The sequence below is a fragment of the Artemia sp. Qi Xiang Cuo genome, chromosome 12, assembly GCF_049724085.1.
Source record: "Artemia sp. Qi Xiang Cuo chromosome 12, ASM4972408v1, whole genome shotgun sequence".
In the NCBI taxonomy this organism is placed as follows: Eukaryota; Metazoa; Arthropoda; class Branchiopoda; order Anostraca; family Artemiidae; genus Artemia; species Artemia sp. Qi Xiang Cuo.
The window spans coordinates 60,990,631-61,008,191 of record NC_142805.1 but is presented as its reverse complement, the minus strand read 5'-3'; the positions used below and the strand labels follow the sequence as shown (position 1 = coordinate 61,008,191).

Here is a 17,561-nt window from a genome sequence, read left to right as displayed (position 1 = left end):
GATTATCTTTTTTCCAGAGTAAATATTGTGGCTTTTGCAACTTACTGCAACTTGTTTGCTCATGGTGCGCAATCATTCTATTAATTTATATTTGGGCTAATGTCGCTCATCTCAATCAACAATTTAATTATATATGCAATAAAGTTATACTCTGTAAACGGATTTTGATTTTTTTTTTTTTTTTTTTTTTTTTTTTTTTATAGAATATAACTTATGCCTGCTCGTCTTGATCTAAGAGGGTTTTTTGAATAAGAACATCAAAACACTTTAACAGAAAAACCTTTTTATCGCCAAATGACGAAAAAACAGGACGCATCACTGCCACCCGTGCGAAAATGGGGTTTTCTTTGTTTTTTCAAGACAGGGAGAGTAAACCTCGTGTTTAGGGTTTTTGACGATGGAAATTTTAACGGCGCATAATTTATTTACACGTTATGCTTAAAGGGTTGCAGGCTCTTTTCAATACTCAAAAAAATTATTATTATGCTGAATTTGGATAGTACATACTATTTCTATAATAGCGTTAATTAGGAAATCTTTCGTTAATTAGGAAATTTGTTAACTGAAAGTAAGGAGCGACATTAAAACCTAAAACGAATAGAAATTATTCGTATATGAAAGAGGCTATCCCCTCCTCAACGCCTCACTCTTTACGCTAAAGTTTGAGTCTGTCTCACAACTCTGTTTTTTAAAAAAATAAAAACTTTAGCGTAAAGAGCGAGGCATTGAGGAGGGGACAGCCCCTATCATATACGGAATAATTCCTGTTCGATTTAAGTTTTAATGTCGTTCCTGACTTTCAGCAAAAAAACTTTTTTTTTTTGTTTAATCAATATATAATTATTGTTTGACTTTTTTTGGAAGGGAGCGTTGTCAAATATAACTAATTAGTTAAGCCAATTTATATTCACGGTTTAATGTGGCAACACCGACAAAAATGTGAGGCTGTTCTATGAACTTTGCAATTTGAAACTGCTAAAAAAAAAACCTGATAGAATCACGGTTTGCAGGTAAGAATAGACCTAAAATGGGTCCAGATGGGGGTAAAAAATGCTTCTATTTTAAACTCCTTGGCACTTTAAGAAAAAGAATTAACAACTAACAACAACAAAATACAAAAAGTAGACAACACAAAAGAGAACAAAAGACTCTGTACCATAAAGGAAAAAGGCATAAAAATCACATTTGAAAAACATATGCTGCTATTTTCCAAAAGTTCAGAATAGTCGTATTTATAATACAGCACCACAGTCAGCCATCTAAGCCGGATAGAAGTAAGTAGCCTACTATATAAAAAAGGTATATAAATGGTATAATATGCTCAAAAGAGTATGCAATGAGGATGAACCAATAAAAATGCAGGCATTTTCATCTTATTGAGTTCTCTGTCTTAACTAAATTTTTAACCGTTGCAAAATGCTTTTATATTTATAGTTCGATCTACTGGGAAGGAAAGGGGACCTGAGAAATTATATACCATTTGAAATACCTGTAAAACTAGTGAGGAGGGCTATAGGTAAGGGTAAAATATTCCTTGATATTACGCCCAAGGACTTTCCCTTAACAGGGAGCAAGTTTGGCCTAAAAATTCAATTTGTTTCATGCTTTGACTCACCCCTCCTGCCACCCCAAAAACCCATGTTCAATGTCCATGTCAGCTGTTGGGGAATACAAAGTTTGAGAATAACTGAGAAATAGGTTTTTTATTATTTGTACAGTTTAAAAGTTCCTGTCAAACAATTCCTGTCCATTTATCAGCTCTTGTGACAGCATTTTCGGAAAAAGTTGACAATACTACGATGCATCTCCAAGTTTTTGGCTTAAATTTTAAGGCACGAAATCGCAACTCTTTTGCTATTTTGTATACTGTCAAAGACTTTTTTTGACTCGCTAAATTGTTCATTTGAGTAGTTTATAACATTTGCGTTCGACGTAGCTGGCCTTATGCGATAGGCATCAAAGAAAAAAAAAAGATAGATTGATGTTAATACAAAGAGAGACAAATATCAAGAAAAAAAGAAGCAAACAACGGTTCCATGGCCAGCAGAAAGGAAAGTCAACAATCTCGACAAATATTTCACCCGTAAAAAAAACTACATTTTCAGCTGTTAAGAACAAAATCAATTTAAAACATTACAACTTAAAAAAAGAACAAAAGATAAAACAATAAAACAAAAGATCAAACCAATCATAACATCATATACCATATCATATATTTTTTTTTTTTTTTTTTTTTTTTTTTTTTTTTTTTTTTTTTTTTTTTTTTTTTTTATATATATATATATGCGCGCGCGCGCGCGCGCGCGCGCGCGCGCGCGCGCGCGCGCGCGCGCGCGCGCGCGCGCGCGCGCGCGCGCGCGCGCGCGCGCGCGCGCGCGCGCGCGCGCGCGCGCGCGCGCGCGCGCGCGCGCGCGCGCGCCCCCGCGCCCGCGCGTCGCGTCAGCAGCGCGCGCGTCGCTGCGCGCAGCGCGCGTCGCGCGCGCGCACACACACACACACACACATCTCTCTCTCTCTCTCTGCGCGCGCGCGCGCGCGCGCGCGCGCGCGCGCGCGCGCGCGCGCGCGCGCGCGCGCGCGCGCGCGCGCGCGCGCATATATATATATATATATATATATATATATATATATATATATATATATATATATATATACATATATTATTTTACTCCAGGATGGTGCTTTATTAATAAAACACAGTGAAAATTTGTATCTCTTTGTCTTGTCATGATATGCCAGTGATATTTTTTACTTTTGTGCTTAAAAGTGTCTCTGTGACGCATTTTTGCACTAAAATCAAATTACATCTTATTTCTGGATAGAAAATTAGCCCCTCCCCCCTTCAAATTTGATTAGCTAATTCTTAGGGTTAAGTAACGCCGAGCGACAAATCTAGACAAACAAGGCAATGTAATTTCTGGAGAAAAAAAAACTTCGCGTTTCTGACACCTTATTAGTTCTTGCGTGTGAAATATAAATTCAACTAAAAGATAAAATAACGTTCTAGGCACAACATTTTTAACAAGTAAATTCTCTGTTTATGTGTGGATGTCCTCTAGCTTAATTCTAATCAGTTTTAAAATCCCAGGCCGCTCATTACATGATATGGGGTCAACTCCCATAAGGCTTTTATGGGGCCAAACTCCCATAAGGGGGGTCCAGGAACATCTCCCCATAAGGCTTTTAACCTGCTTGTCTTTCAAAGTAAAAGAAATAAGGTTTAACATAAAATTTCAGTCTTTGTTTGCTCTCAAAAGCATATACAAACTTTTTCAAGGTGAAAAAAGCTATTATAAATGTTCGTAGAAAGCTGGGAGACGGTTTAAATCCTTAAGTTTATTTGAGGACTAAAATAAATCAGATTGCAATCAACAATCATTTAAATGCTCTTTGTGCCCCCATGGCACAGGTTGCATCAGATCAAAATACCAAGAATCTCATTTTAATTAGAGTAGTCCAAAAATGTGCATCAAGGGGCAAACAGATCTGTGGAGCCCCGAGGGTAAGAGCCAAAAATGATGTTAATTTAAAACAGAGACTTGTTACACCATGTTGAAATGAGGGTTATGAAATGGTTTTGAATCTTGGACAGCCTAAAATGTCACTTGACTTTTTCTTCTTAGAAGTAACTCATAACAAAAAGTTACCGCGAGAGGTGAACAACACTTCTTTCAAATGAACACTTCAAATAGAGTCTCTTAAAGAAATGAGACCAGTGTAGACGCAAAATATAAGAAGGGGGTTTTTCATTTGGTGTTGATACCTCCCTCGAGTCTTGATAAGAAAAAACCTTGGCTTCTTTGTGAAATAACGAGTTTTTATCATTTTACTACGACGCTGTTATTTTATGAGTCCCCCACCTTGTTTTTGGTAACGTTTGCTGGAGAGCAAAAGCTACTGTGTTTTTCTTCAACATTTCTTTTTATTATTATTATTATTATTTAAGGTGGCAAAGCGGAGTTTTCTACTGAACATTTGCCACCCCTAGTGATTTTCAAATTGCCTCAACAAAAAATTACTAAATTTGCACATAGATAACTAGATTACTATTACTACTACTACTAACATCTCACCGCAGCACCAAGCTGTCCGATTTCAACTCAGCTACGCACGCTTCTCCTTCATCCCAATCTATTCAAAGCCTCCCTTTTCATACCCTCTCACGAAGTTCCCATTTCCTTTAAATCTTTCCTTATGACGTCTTCCCATCCTAGACGAGAACGACCTGCTTTCCGTTTAGCCCTAGACATTTGGCCGAAAAGAACAATCTTCGGCAATCTGTCATCCTTCATCCGCACAACATGTCCTAGCCACCTCATGAAGAAAATCACTAAATCAACCAGAAAAGCACTCCAAATTTAGTGATTTTTTGTCACTGGATTGTATTTTTTTTGTCAGAGAGTATGTTTAAACTATTGGCAAATCAAACTTAAAAACCTGAGTTGATTTAGATTTCTCTTTGGCAGGATGTTTTCTTGGATTGCAGATATTTCTCATGGGCTATTTCATTGCCCTTTCCTCAAAAAACCTTGTATTTTTAAGACTCGACCGCGCGTAAAATTATTCTGGAAACCCTCAGATTATTTAGATTTCCTGTTGGCAGGATGTTTTCTTGGATTACAGTTATTTCTCATGGGCTATGAGGGTACAGCATTGCCCTTTTCTAAAAAAAACTTATAGTTTTAGACTCGAACGTGGGGAAAATTGTATTGAAAAGCCCGAGACGTTTTAGATTTCCTGTTAGCAGGGTGTTTTCTTGGATTGCAGTTATATCTCTTATATTATAATGGTATTTTGTTGCCCTTTCCCCAGAAAACCTTGAATCTTTAGACTCGAACGTGTGTACAATTATATTGAAAAGCCCGAGACGTTTTAGATTTTCTGTTGGCAGGATGTTTTCTTGGATTGCAGTTATTTCTCTTATATTATAAGGGTATTTCGTTGCCCTTTCCCCAGGAAACCTTGAATCTTTAGACTCGAACGTGGGTACAATTATATTTAAAAGCCTGAGACGTTTTAGATTTCCTGTTGGCAGGATGTTTCCTTGAATTACCGTTCCGTTGTTCTATTTCATCTTAGGTCAGCCCAGGCGTGTATGAAAAATTTTATCAGTATCAGTTTATCAGATAGTCACTGAGATTAAAAACAAGATTTATTTGATCATTTGAATTAGAAATGCCCATAAGTTTGGGAAAATTAGGGTTTCAGGGGGGGGCACCTTGAGGCCCTTTTCTTATTGTACACACAAAGAAAAATACACATTAAGATGGCTTAAAATGGCAATATTTGAGGTCTGTTGCAATAAGTAGGCGAAACTTGTAAGATTGGAAATTGGCACTAATTTCAAAAAAATTACCAACGCCATCTGGCGTTTGACGACTCTGCTTGATCCAAAACTGCTGAATATTTGTCTTTTCAGATACTTTAAAATTTAGAGAGGAGTATGGTAGAATTCTACCCCCTGTAGGCCTATCTAATTCTAGTCAGCTAGCCTACTTAACCTTCCAAGAGTTTTCCCCAATTAATCTAAACCTACTTTCTACAGACAGCATTTTGACTTTAAATAGTACTTCGAAATGAAAAAAATGGTGTGGAATTACTGCTTACAGGGAAACTTAGCTTTATTTCTTTTGAATTGTAAATTAATCACAGCAAACGATCAATTTTCTTGAAATTTATTACCTGTTCTATGAAGTCACTAGGCGCTACGCTATAAGGGGCGCTAGCTGTTTTTTAATTCTCATCTTTCCATTGCCAAAGATTCGGTTCTTATAGACTTTTCCAATACTCTTTGATTTGTAGCACGTTTTCACTTCCTTTTTGTTTCTCATTAGGATATCTGGCTAGTGAGTTCTAAAAATACATTCTGAACTTTTTTGGTTTCTTGCAAAGACATATTATTTTTATTCGTAAAAAAAAGCATGGATAGTCATATGACATTTGTCTCAGCAAAGGCTCAATGAACACTGAAGGAGGGGGACTGATGCACATATTCTTTAAGAATGAAAAAAGCGACAAATCTCCCACTGAGCAAAAACTATACGAGCTTCAACCCAGTGGCGTAAATTCATGAAGTTCCAAGGAGGGGCGAAATGTGTTTTTAACATCTAGGGTTGTCGTTTTCTTCACTTTTCCCGCTGAAAATGCCAAAGAAGACATGTTTCAATGAAAATACCCTAAAAAAGTATTTTCAATATGAAATGGGGGGGGGGCCTATAGGGTGCACTCCCCCAAATGACACCACTGCTTCTGTATATCTTGGACACACCTACCCCAATCTAAATGCAAGTAAAATAAAAATACAACATAAACCGGAAAACTTGAGACCTTTATTTTTAAAGGATTCGTCTGTAAATAGTGAATTGCTGTAATCACATGACGATTTTATTCAGATAGTTGACTGAACAGGTTCCAAAAATGGCACTTAAAAGCTTTAAAGATCTTCTGAAAAGAATGGTTATCAAAGTCTCCCATCTTGTAGCGTACATTTTATCTTGCTTCGTTAGTGCTCGTCAGCGTTGCCAACGCAGTACAGCTTTACCGTTTTTGGTACAAATTAGAGGATCTGGTACAATATGATAAATTTACAAAATACAAAATATCCAGTACATTTTGGTTAATTTGCTCCTTTTTGACACAGATATCTATTTAATTTTTAGTTTATAGAAAATGTTCTTCTTGTTATGGTAAATTTTTAACCTGCAAATCAGATGGTACAAATTTATCGCTTATTGTACAATTTTATCCGGCAGAGGAATAGAAGAATTTTTTTTTTTAACCCACCTCCTCTCCTCTCGGTGACGACAAATTTTAAATTCAAAATACATCTAATTTTAACTTTAGACGTCACCTACTCTTTTTTTTTATTAAATAGTGGCCAAACTGGAGAAACTTCAAGTCACCATATACTACCAAAAACCGAAGCAAAATAGAGGCAAAATATTTGGAAAATTCTAAATATCTGCACATGCCAGTATTTCATTTAACCGCTCCTTAAAACGGAGATTTGCATCCCCGCTCCACTAAATTTGAAGTTTTAGGGTGGGGGCTTTTGACCACACAGAGTTTTGTCTTTCAAATATTTTGTTTATTTCACTCATCATTGTCTAGTTTTTCTGCTTGTAAAGTTTGCCTTCAACAAATTTTCGTGCTTTATCTTTTGCTTTAAAATTTGAATTAATATTTAATATTGTATTGCAGCACCAACAATGACGGAAGAAACTGAATCAGCACTTTCAGATGATCAGAGTCAATGGAAGAAACGAAAGCGTCTTGATAAGCTTTTGGATAGGATTGCACATCAGGCTAGCTTAAGCAGAGAGAATTCTGAAGAGGATCTTAATCAAGAAATGGATGTCCATATTAAGAAACAAGAGGTAACTCTGTCGCCTAAGATCGTTGGTCAAGTATTTCGATTTGATAGCACAGATAAAGAAAGACTTCTTAGTAGTGCAATTAGCGAAGAAGCTCTATCCGTCAAAGGTGATTATGGTGATAATGATAATGTTTTTAGTCCTTCTGTTCCATTAGAGAAATCTCCAGCAAGCTCTTTCGGCACATCAGACTCGCCGTATATTACGTTTAGTCCGTTCAGAATTCACGAGGAAGATGATATAAAACTGCCCAGAGTGGTTCTGCCATCAAACTGTAACTGCCCAAAATGCCAGCAAAAACTAGCTGACTTATCAATTAGCCCATCACAGTGCAATTTGAACTCTTTGCTCCAATCACAATTTGCTGCTGATCTCAGTCGCCGACGTGCTTTATCCGATTCAGATTTAAGTATATGGATTGATTTACCCTATCAGAGCCAGTCTAGGTGTAGATTCAAAGAAAGAAGAAGGCAAAGACCAAAACCCTTAGTGTCACATGTGGGAAGCGTTGAATCTGATCAGTCTTCCCCAGGATGTCAGGATTCTCCTCTTGATCTACGAGTAAGACGAAGTACAGGATCAACAGCATCTAGCAGTAGCTCGGAAAGTCCGCTTACAGGGACAAGTCACGGACTAAGTCCAGGGATCAGTCCATTAACAAACTCTCCTTCGCCAAGTAGTTTGAACGCATTTTATTTCGGGCGATTGTCCTCACCTTCAAGTCCCTCTTTATCCACCTTACGTGCACCCTCCCCACACCTACATGTACCTGACGAAACAAGAGAAGAACCATGTTTTGTTTGTCAGTCTTGCGGACAGATGTTTAATCTTCAAGACAGACTGGCAAAGCATATTGCATCAAGACACAAAAGTAAGCCACGAACATTTGATACAGCAAATAATTCAAAAGCATATTCATGTGAAATATGTCAAAGAACTTTTGCGAGAAGTGACATGCTGACAAGGCATATGAGGTTGCATACAGGCCTGAAACCATATACATGTAAAACATGTGGACAAGTGTTCTCTCGATCGGATCACTTAAGTACCCATCAAAGAACTCATACTGGAGAAAAGCCTTACCGGTAAAGAACTTTCGCTTTCTCTTTTTTCAATCGTGCTTTTTAATTTTCATTTCTTTTTTCATTTATAAATTAATCCTCATTTCTATAAAACATTTATACTCGTATTTCAAATGGCAGAAAGTATTTTTCTTAAAGCGTAATAGCGAAAGAGTGACAGCCAAGTCCAAGATGTTCATGAAAAACTCTTACTGAAATATAAAACAAGATCCTTATGTCTTGAAATTATGCTAAAAAAAAAATCCCAGTTTAGTGAAGGCTCTTTCTTAAACATTAGACAAAAAACAAATTTTCAAATGAAAGCGAAGAGTGATGTCGAAGCTAAAACCAGTGGTGTAATTTTGTCGAAATCCTGGGGGGAGGGCAAAGTTGGAGCCAATTTTCCTAAATCAAGTGAAAATTACATTGAAAAGGAAAAATTAGCCATATCAAACAGTTCGTGGTAACGAACTGTAAGTAAGGAGCGACCCGGCTCAATGGTAACCGAAATTCTAACAGTTTCATCAAGTTTAATCTTACCTATCAAAAGTTACGCGCCTGAGAAAATTTGGCTGATTTTCGAAAAAAGGGAGGAAGCCCCCCTAAAACTTATACAACTTTAATGAAAATCACACCATCATATTCAGCGTATCAGAGAACCTTATTGTAGAGGTTTCAAGCTCCTATCTACAAAAATGTGGAATTTTCCATTCTTTGCCAGAAGAAAGATCATGGGTGCGTGTTTATTTGTTTTTTTTTTTCTTTTTCCCAGGGGTGATCGTATCGACCCAGTGGTCCTAGAATATCGTGGGAGGGCTCATTGGAACGGAAATTAAAAGTTCTAGTGCCCTTTTTAACTGACCAAAAAAATGGAGGGCAACTAGGCCCCCTCCCACGCTCATTTTTCCCCCAAAGTCCCCCGATCAAAATTTTGAGATAGCCATTTTGTTCAGCATGGTCGAAAATATTCTAACTATGTCTCTTAGGATGACTTAATCCCTCGAAGCCCCCAGGAGGAGGGCTGAAAGTTATGAACTTTACCCAATGTTAACATATAGTACTGGTTATTGGGACCCGGCTCAATGGTAACGGAAACTCTAGAAAACGGTATTTTGATACAAATAGATGCATCAAAAGAATCGGATTTTAATGCTGATTTCAAATATATAAGTTTCATCAATTTTAATCCTACCCATCAACGCGCCTGAGAAAATTTGGCTGATTTTCGAAAAAAGGGGGAAAGACCCCCTAAAAAATATAGAATCTTAATGAAAATCACTCCATCATATTCTGCGTATCAGAGAACCTTAATATAGATGTTTGAAGCTCGTATCTGCAAAAATGTGGAATTATGCATTTTTTGCCAGAAGAAAGATCACGGGTGCGTGTTTATTTGTTTGTTTTTATGTTGTTTTTTTTCCCCAGGGGTTATCGTATCGACCCCGTGGTCCTAAATCGTGAGAGGGCTAATTGGAGTGGAAACTAAAAGTTCTAGTGCCCTTTTTAAGTGATCCAAAAAATGGAGGGCAACTAGGCCCCCTCCCATGCTCATTTTTCCCCAAGGTCACCTGATCAAAATTTTGAGATAGCCATTTTGTTCAGCATGTTCGAAAATATTATAAGCATGTCTTTTAGGATGACTTAATCCCCCGGAGTTCCCGGGAGGAGGGCTGAAAGTTATGAACTTTACTTAATGTTAACATATAGCATTGGTTATTGGGAAGTATACAGTACAGAGGTTTTCAGGGGAGATTTTTCCCGGTAGTGAGGGGGGGGGGGTCGGGGGTTATGTGGGAGGATCTTTCCATGAAGGAAGTTTTCATGGGGGAAGGGACATTGCTATGAAGGGGACGCCGGACTTCCCAGCATTATTTAAAAAAAGATCAGAAATTACATATAAAAAAACAAGTTTTTCAACTGCAACAGCAGTTACATCAAAACTTTAAACGAACAGAAAATATTACATATATGATTGGGTTCACCCCCTAGTCAATACCTCGCTCTTTAAGCCAAAGATTTTTTAGTACTTTCATAAGAGCTATTTACTCTAATTAACGGCCTTTGTGATTAAGAGGTCATTTTTAAAGAATTGGAACAAAATTCGAACTTTAGCTTAAAGAGCAAGGTATTGACTGGGGGGGGGGCGAACCCCCCTAATATACATATTAAAAATATATGAATATACAAGTTCGTTACGTAAGTTAATTCGTAAGTTACGTATATTTATTACTAATAAAAACATTCGTAAATAAAATGAAACAAGTTTCGAGAAAGCCATTTAACCAAATAAAAGTAAATTAATATGAAAATTTTGTTTTAATTATTCATGTACTGTGAGCCAAAACCTGCATTTATTCAAAAACGTTAAAAAATTAAATTAAAAAAACAAGTTTTTTAACTGAAAGTAAGGAGCGACATTAAAACTTAAAACGAACATAAATTATTCCGTATATGAAAGGGGCTGTTCCCTCCTCAACGCCTTGCTCTTTACGCTAAAGTTTGACTTTCTCTCAACTCTATTTTTTAAAACAATAAAAAACTCTAGCGTAAAGAGCGAGGCGTTGAGGAGGGGACAACCACTCTCATATACGGAATAATTTCTGTTCGTTTTAAGTTTTAATGTCGCTCCCTACTTTCAGTTAAAAAAACTTGTTTTTTTTATTTAATAGTACTACAAGGGCAAATATATACTGAAGAAAACTGACCTGTTTCTCTGGATGCTTCAATTATGCAGGCTTATCTTAGTTTTGACAAGTTCTTTTTGCAGAAACTACATTTCAGCTGGGGGGGGTAGACTTAGGTATGGGGGCAAACTGAGGTCTGTAATGGGCAGTTGCTCCCCCGCCCTATAGCAAATTACGTCCCTGACTAAACGAACATGAATAATCATGTATGTGATGATGGCTGCCACCCCATAGCCTCCACTCTTTACGCTAAAGTCCAACTAGTAATTAACTAAAAGCATTTGATTGTGCAAAAAGAGTAGCCGGTTGATAATTAATCTAATTAAATATGTTTAGAAAGGCAATTGGCAGTCATCAATTGCCTTTCAAAACATTTATGCTTAAGATAAAAATCAAAATATAAAGACTGTTAAAACCATGTAATTTTTTATTAAAAGAACCTAGAATTTTTTTTTCACTCAAAGTTTTATTTTTTAGAGCAAACGAAAACAAATAAATCCTTCCATTCTCGAGGAATGTTTTTATCGTTCTGAGCATTCGTTCAAGAATAATCGGTGGGAAAAAGTCAAGCTTTAGCGTATTGAATAAAAAAAAAACATTTTTTTTTAACTAAAAGTAAGGAGCGACGTTAAAACTTAAAACGAACAGAAATTATTCCGTATATGAAAGGGGCTGTTCCCTCCTCAACGCCTCGCTCTTTACGCTAAAGTTTTTTATTGTTTAAAAAATAGAGTTATGGGAAAGTCAAACTATAGCGTAAAGATCGAGGCGTTGAGGAGGGGACAACCCCTTTCATATACGGAATAATTTCTGTTCGTTTTAAGTTTTAACGTCGCTCCTTACTTTCAGTTAAAAAAACATGTTTTTTTTTATCTAATTTTTGAACGTTTTTGAATAAATGCAGGTTTTTATTTTGGAAAATAAATGAATAAATCAACACCATAAATCAACACCAACACCGTAAATGAATAATCAACACCAAATTTGCATATTAATTTTAATCTTATTGGGTTAAATGGCTTTCTCGATCGTTGTTTAATTTTATTTACGAACGTTTTTGTTAGTAAAAAATATACGTAACTTACGAATTAACTTACATAATAAATTTCTATATTCATATATTTTGAATATGTATATTAGGGGGTTCGACCCCTAGTCAATACCTCGCTCTTTACGCTAAAGTTCGAATTTTGTTCAATTCTTTAAAAATGACCCCGTAATCACAAAGGCCGTTAATTAGAATAAATAGCTCTTATGAAAGTACTAAAAAATCTTTGGCTTAAAGAGCGATGTATTGAATAGGGGGTGAACACAATCATTTACATAATATTTTCTGTTCGTTTTAATTTTTGATGTTGCTCCTTACTTTCAGTTGAAAAATTTGTTTTTTCTATTTAATTTCTCATCTTTTTTTAAATAATGCTGGGAAATCTGGCGTCCTCTTCATAGCAATATCCCTTCCACTATGAAAACTTCCTCCATGTAAAGATCCTCCCACACAACCCCAGACCCATCCCCCCGCCCACTACCCGAAAAAATCTCCCTGACAAAGTCTGTATACTTCCCAATAACCAATATTATATGTTAACATTGGGTAAAGTTCATAACTTTCAGCCCTCCCCCGGGGACTTTGGGGGATTAAGTCATCCAAGACATAGTCATCATATTTTCGACCATGCTGAACAAAATGGCTATCTCAAAATTTTGATTGGGTGACTTTGGGGAAAAAATTAGCGTGGGAGGGGGCCTAGGTGCCCTCTATTTTTTTGGTCACTTAAAAAGAGCACTAGAACTTTTAATTTCCGTTCCAATGAGCCCTCTCAAGATATTCTAGGACAACTGGGTCGATATGATTACCCTTGGGGGGAAAAAACAAACAGAAAACAAATAAACACGCATCCGTGATCTTTCTTCTGGCAAAAAATGTAAAATTCCACATTTTTGCAGATAGGAGCTTGAAACCTCTACAGTAGGGTTCTCTGATATGCTGAATCTGATGGTGTGATTTTGATTAAGGTTCTATAACTTTGAGGTTGTCTTTCCTCCTTTTTTCGAAAATCAGCCAAATTTTCTCAGGCGCTTAACTTTGATGGGTAAGACTAAACTTGATGAAACTTATATATTTGAAATCAGAATTAAAATTTGATTCTTTTGACGTACCTATTGGTATCAAAATCCCATTTTTAGAGTTTCGGTTACTATTGAGCCGGGTCGCTCCTTACTTACAGTTCTGTACCACGGACTGTTTGAAAGAGTTGGTGGCTAAGTGACATGCAGCCCCGCCTCATATACAGGATAATTGGTGCTTATTTTGAGTTTTATTCTTATTATTTACTTTTGTTTGAAAAAAAAACTTTTATTTTTGCTAGTATTTAACATCATATTCGGATGAGGGGTGGGACGAATAGTCTCCCCAACGTCCCTCGAATGAGTCTACGGAATAAATTGCAGAATTGACGACGATGGGGTTCAGAGCAGACCCTTGTCGAACTCCCTTAGGAAGCTCAATGGATTCAGAAAGCTTTTGCCTACGGTGTCAGGCAATTATTTTCCATCTTAAAACAAGACGGATATGCGCGTAGGAGTACCAATCACGGAAAACTAGTACAATACAGGGTTCTATTCCCGAATCTAAGAGGCACAACAGTGCTTGCGAGTGGGCGACAGAGTCGAATATATAGTCGATAGGACCGAAGAGTAGGAAAAAAGTTTTTTTTTGACTCAAAGTAATGGGCAATAAGCTAAAGACGAATATAAATTTTTCCATATATGAGGGAAGTCGCCCCCATCTCAATCCCGCGCTCTTTACGCTGAAGTTTGGCTTTTGTCTCTCAATGCTTTAGCAACTACGACTGAAATACAAGGAACGTTAGATTGGACGCTATTGAACGTTAGTGATTTTTAAAACACTAAATAATTATCGTGTAATGATTGAGGGGGTTGAGAAGGAGCCCCCCCCATAAACTAAACAGTTTCTGTTAGTTTTAGTTTTAATGTTATCCCTTACTTTCAGTCGAAAAACTTGTTTTTTTATTTGATACCCTTTAAAGAATGAATAAATATATTCCTTCTGAACGGAGTCCTGTTTGTTATTTTAAAACAAATGTTTGTTTGAGATACTTAAACTCACAGCATTGCATAATGGCATGTAGTGAACCAATCGTTTTGAATTAAATGCTTAATTGTTCTTTAAATTACAAAACAAGTTTATTTTCAAATGAAAGTAAAAAGCGACATTAAGACCTAATACGAACAGAAAGTTATAGTGTACAAGGGGGAAGCCTCCTCCTTAACCCCCTGCTCTTTAGGCTAAAGTCCTAGTACTTTACAAATACTTATTGAATTCAATGGCCCTTGTGTTTGAGCCGTCGTTATTAAAGAACTTGGATGTTGCTCTTTACTTTGATTTGAAAAAAATTGTTTTTATCGTATTTTTGTTTATTTTTAATAGCATTGCCAAATGACTCATTCGTAAAGTTGTTATTAATAAAAAGCAAGCCACATTACTCAACATGCTCAATAGTCCAAAACTAGAGATTTCTAGCCCCTATATTGTCTTCGATTGCACTTTGCCAGCACCTCAACCTGGAGGTTTTAAAGAGTGCCCCCTTCTTCTGAAGCTAATCCACATTTATGTGATCTGTATCACATATGAAATAAAATTTCTAAATCAGATATCAAATAAAAAAATCTAGAGGCCATATTTTTTATACTCTTGAATTTTTTAAACTTTTTGAAAATGTCACTTTAAAATCAGCAGCGAAATTGAAAATCAAAGTTTCTTGTCCTGGGCGGATTTATCGAAAATTGCAACCAACTTTTTGTTTCATTCATAAATACAAGATTGCTTTTACAAGTTATTAGCTTATCTAGTGTATTAGATAGATACTAACTTATCTAATATAGATATTAACTAGCTAATATAGATATTAGCTTATCTAAATATATTAGATAGTTATTAATTTATCTTCCGGATAATAGAAATACACCGTGGTTTGTTCAACGTATTTAATTTCGCCTTTTGTTTCAGGTGCCCAAGTTGTCCATACGCAGCATGTCGTCGTGATATGATCACAAGGCACATGAGAACTCATCTTAAAGGTGATTCTGGCACACCCTCGATCGGAGCAGCAAGCAGTTTGGATCAATCGAAGGGTCGTCAGAAGCGGAATCGACTTCACGAGCTTATTCGTAGCCAATCTGCTGAGGATCCACCCCCTAGTTCTCCAGCTTTGAACATAACTGGATTGAGTGTACGATCTCCAACCCCTAGTGAGATGGAGGCTGATGGATAGCAAGTGGAATCTATTTGCAGGGAAAATGGTTTAAGGTGTTCTGATCTCTTCAGATCTTGAGTTTATTAGTTTACTCCCTATAAAGGTTGTCACATATATCTTGTGTCGAGTAGCTTCGAATTTGAAACGGAGAAAAACAAACAACTAATTTTAAACTCTGCTTCTCATAAACATTAATAGCATAATCAAAATACGAAAGATTCTCACCAATTCTTTGAAGAATTTGTCAAAATAAGAAATAAATAAATTAGAATGAATAAACATAGCAAAATTTCTTTTTATTTGAAAAAAATGAAATAAAATTGTTTTTATTGGGGTAATTTCTGAGTTGGTATCGCTCGACACAGCTTGTAAAACACTGTTTACGGAGAGCTCATTTCGCTTAATAATATAAAATTGTATCATACCTGTGATTTACAAGCGACAGTTGACATAAGCAAATCATCGCTTAATGGTATGTTCAACCCTGATTTAAAGTTGAAGTAGTGATTATTTGATAAAATATAGCGATCTCTTTGTTTATTTTGTGCCATTTTTACCATGGACTTGTAAGGTACAAGGTGGAAGCACTTGAAGTAATTGTTAAGAATCCGGTAAGTACGCGATAATTGTATTGCGAAGATATCCGATATTTCATATGAAACAATGTATAGACCAGGCAAGTACGCAGGGCCTCGGCCCCCCCCCCCCCCCGCGATTTTTTTTTTCATAATTTTCTGATTTTTCTCACATATTGGTTTGAAGTTTCCCGAAACAATGGTCCCTCTGCGTACGTGCCTGGTGAACAAATGGTTTTCACTCGGGACTATTTAAACTTTAGTTTCTTGGGATTTAGGCGGAATCAAAGGTACCTAGGTAGGGTTATGTTAGGTTACGTATTTAATATATGCTTTGCTTCCCAATGTTGTTCATTAACTATTGCATTCTCATCCTGTTTTGTTTTATTTCATTAGCATTGACGAAACTTCACTTTCTGCGTACTTACCGGATTCTTAACAAGTACCGCGCTTCACTTTTATCCTCTACAAGTTACCTCATTTCCCTTCACCTCATTCATTCCACACCATTCCTTTCCATAGTGAATTTTCCCTTTTCGATTTGTTATTGTTTCCCTGTTTTCTTACTTTTTATACCTTTTTCCTGTTACATTTTTCCCTATTTTTGTTATATTCTCACTTAACCATGTGATGTGCTATAAAAGAATAGCAATTATCAAATAGCTAGTATTTAGGGATGACACGTGCCCAGACTACAACCAGTCCCATCCCATCTAATCTTGTTGCATTTTTACTGCCATTGTAAACTTTTACGATTATCGTCCCCCCCCCCTCCACAAACCTCAGATACCCCCACCCTCTGAGTTGCTCGATTTTCAAGTTCTTCACGTGTCTCTTTAGTTCTTGGTTACGCCCCCCCCTAAAAAGGATCGACATCAAGGTTATATCCAGGGGCGTAATTTGCTATAGGAAGGGGGGGGAATTCCAGTCCCAGACCTCGGTTTGCCCCCAGACCCGAGTTGACCCCCCAGCTGAAATTTAGTTTCTTCAAAAATATTGTCAAAATTAAGATAACCCTGCGTAATTTAAACATCAACAGAAACGAATCAGTTTTCTTTATTAAATATTTACTTTCATTGTACTATAAAGTATCTTTATAGTGCTTTTACAGTAACATATTGTACTTTCATGGCACCAAATGGCTCATTTTTCAGTTTTTAGTGTCATTTTTGCTAGATTGGGAAAATTGGCTCCGTCTTTGCCCTTCTCCCCAGGATTTTGCCGAAATTATGCCACTGGTTATATCCAAGAGGGTTAGGGGGTGCGACCCCCCCCCCCCCCCGAAATGTTTGTCGGACTCGTAAAAACGCAACAAAAAACCGTATAAACAAATTTTTTATGCGTTTTTAAAAATTTTTTTGTAACTATTTGTAAATGTATCTGTATCTGGCCTAAGTTGTTTTGCGTTACATAAACTTTATGATTGTTCATTATTTTATTTTGTAAGTCAAACTTACAAAAATATACTTCATTTTTTAGGGGGGGGGGGTCTATTAAGCATTTTCCAACTTTCATGGATTAGGAACTTCTTTTTAAAATTCACATTTTTGCCATCTCATGAGATTAATCATCGCAAAAGTTAATGAGAATT

At 36.6% G+C, this 17,561-nt stretch overlaps 1 protein-coding gene across 3 annotated transcripts in view; it reads left to right on the top strand.

The window, feature by feature from the left end:
• The window catches only part of klu (zinc finger protein klumpfuss), a 29,391-nt gene extending 13,312 nt beyond the window's left edge, over positions 1–16,079 (top strand). For all 3 annotated transcript variants that reach the window (XM_089097970.1, XM_089097971.1, XM_089097969.1), the window contains exons 2-3: positions 7,201–8,458; positions 15,149–16,079. In XM_089097970.1, coding sequence (XP_088954096.1) covers positions 7,209–8,458; positions 15,149–15,413 — 1,515 coding nt within the window. In that variant the 5' untranslated portion in view covers positions 7,201–7,208 and the 3' untranslated portion in view covers positions 15,414–16,079. The remainder of the gene's footprint in view (positions 1–7,200; positions 8,459–15,148) is intronic.
• Positions 16,080–17,561: the final 1,482 nt, after the last annotated feature.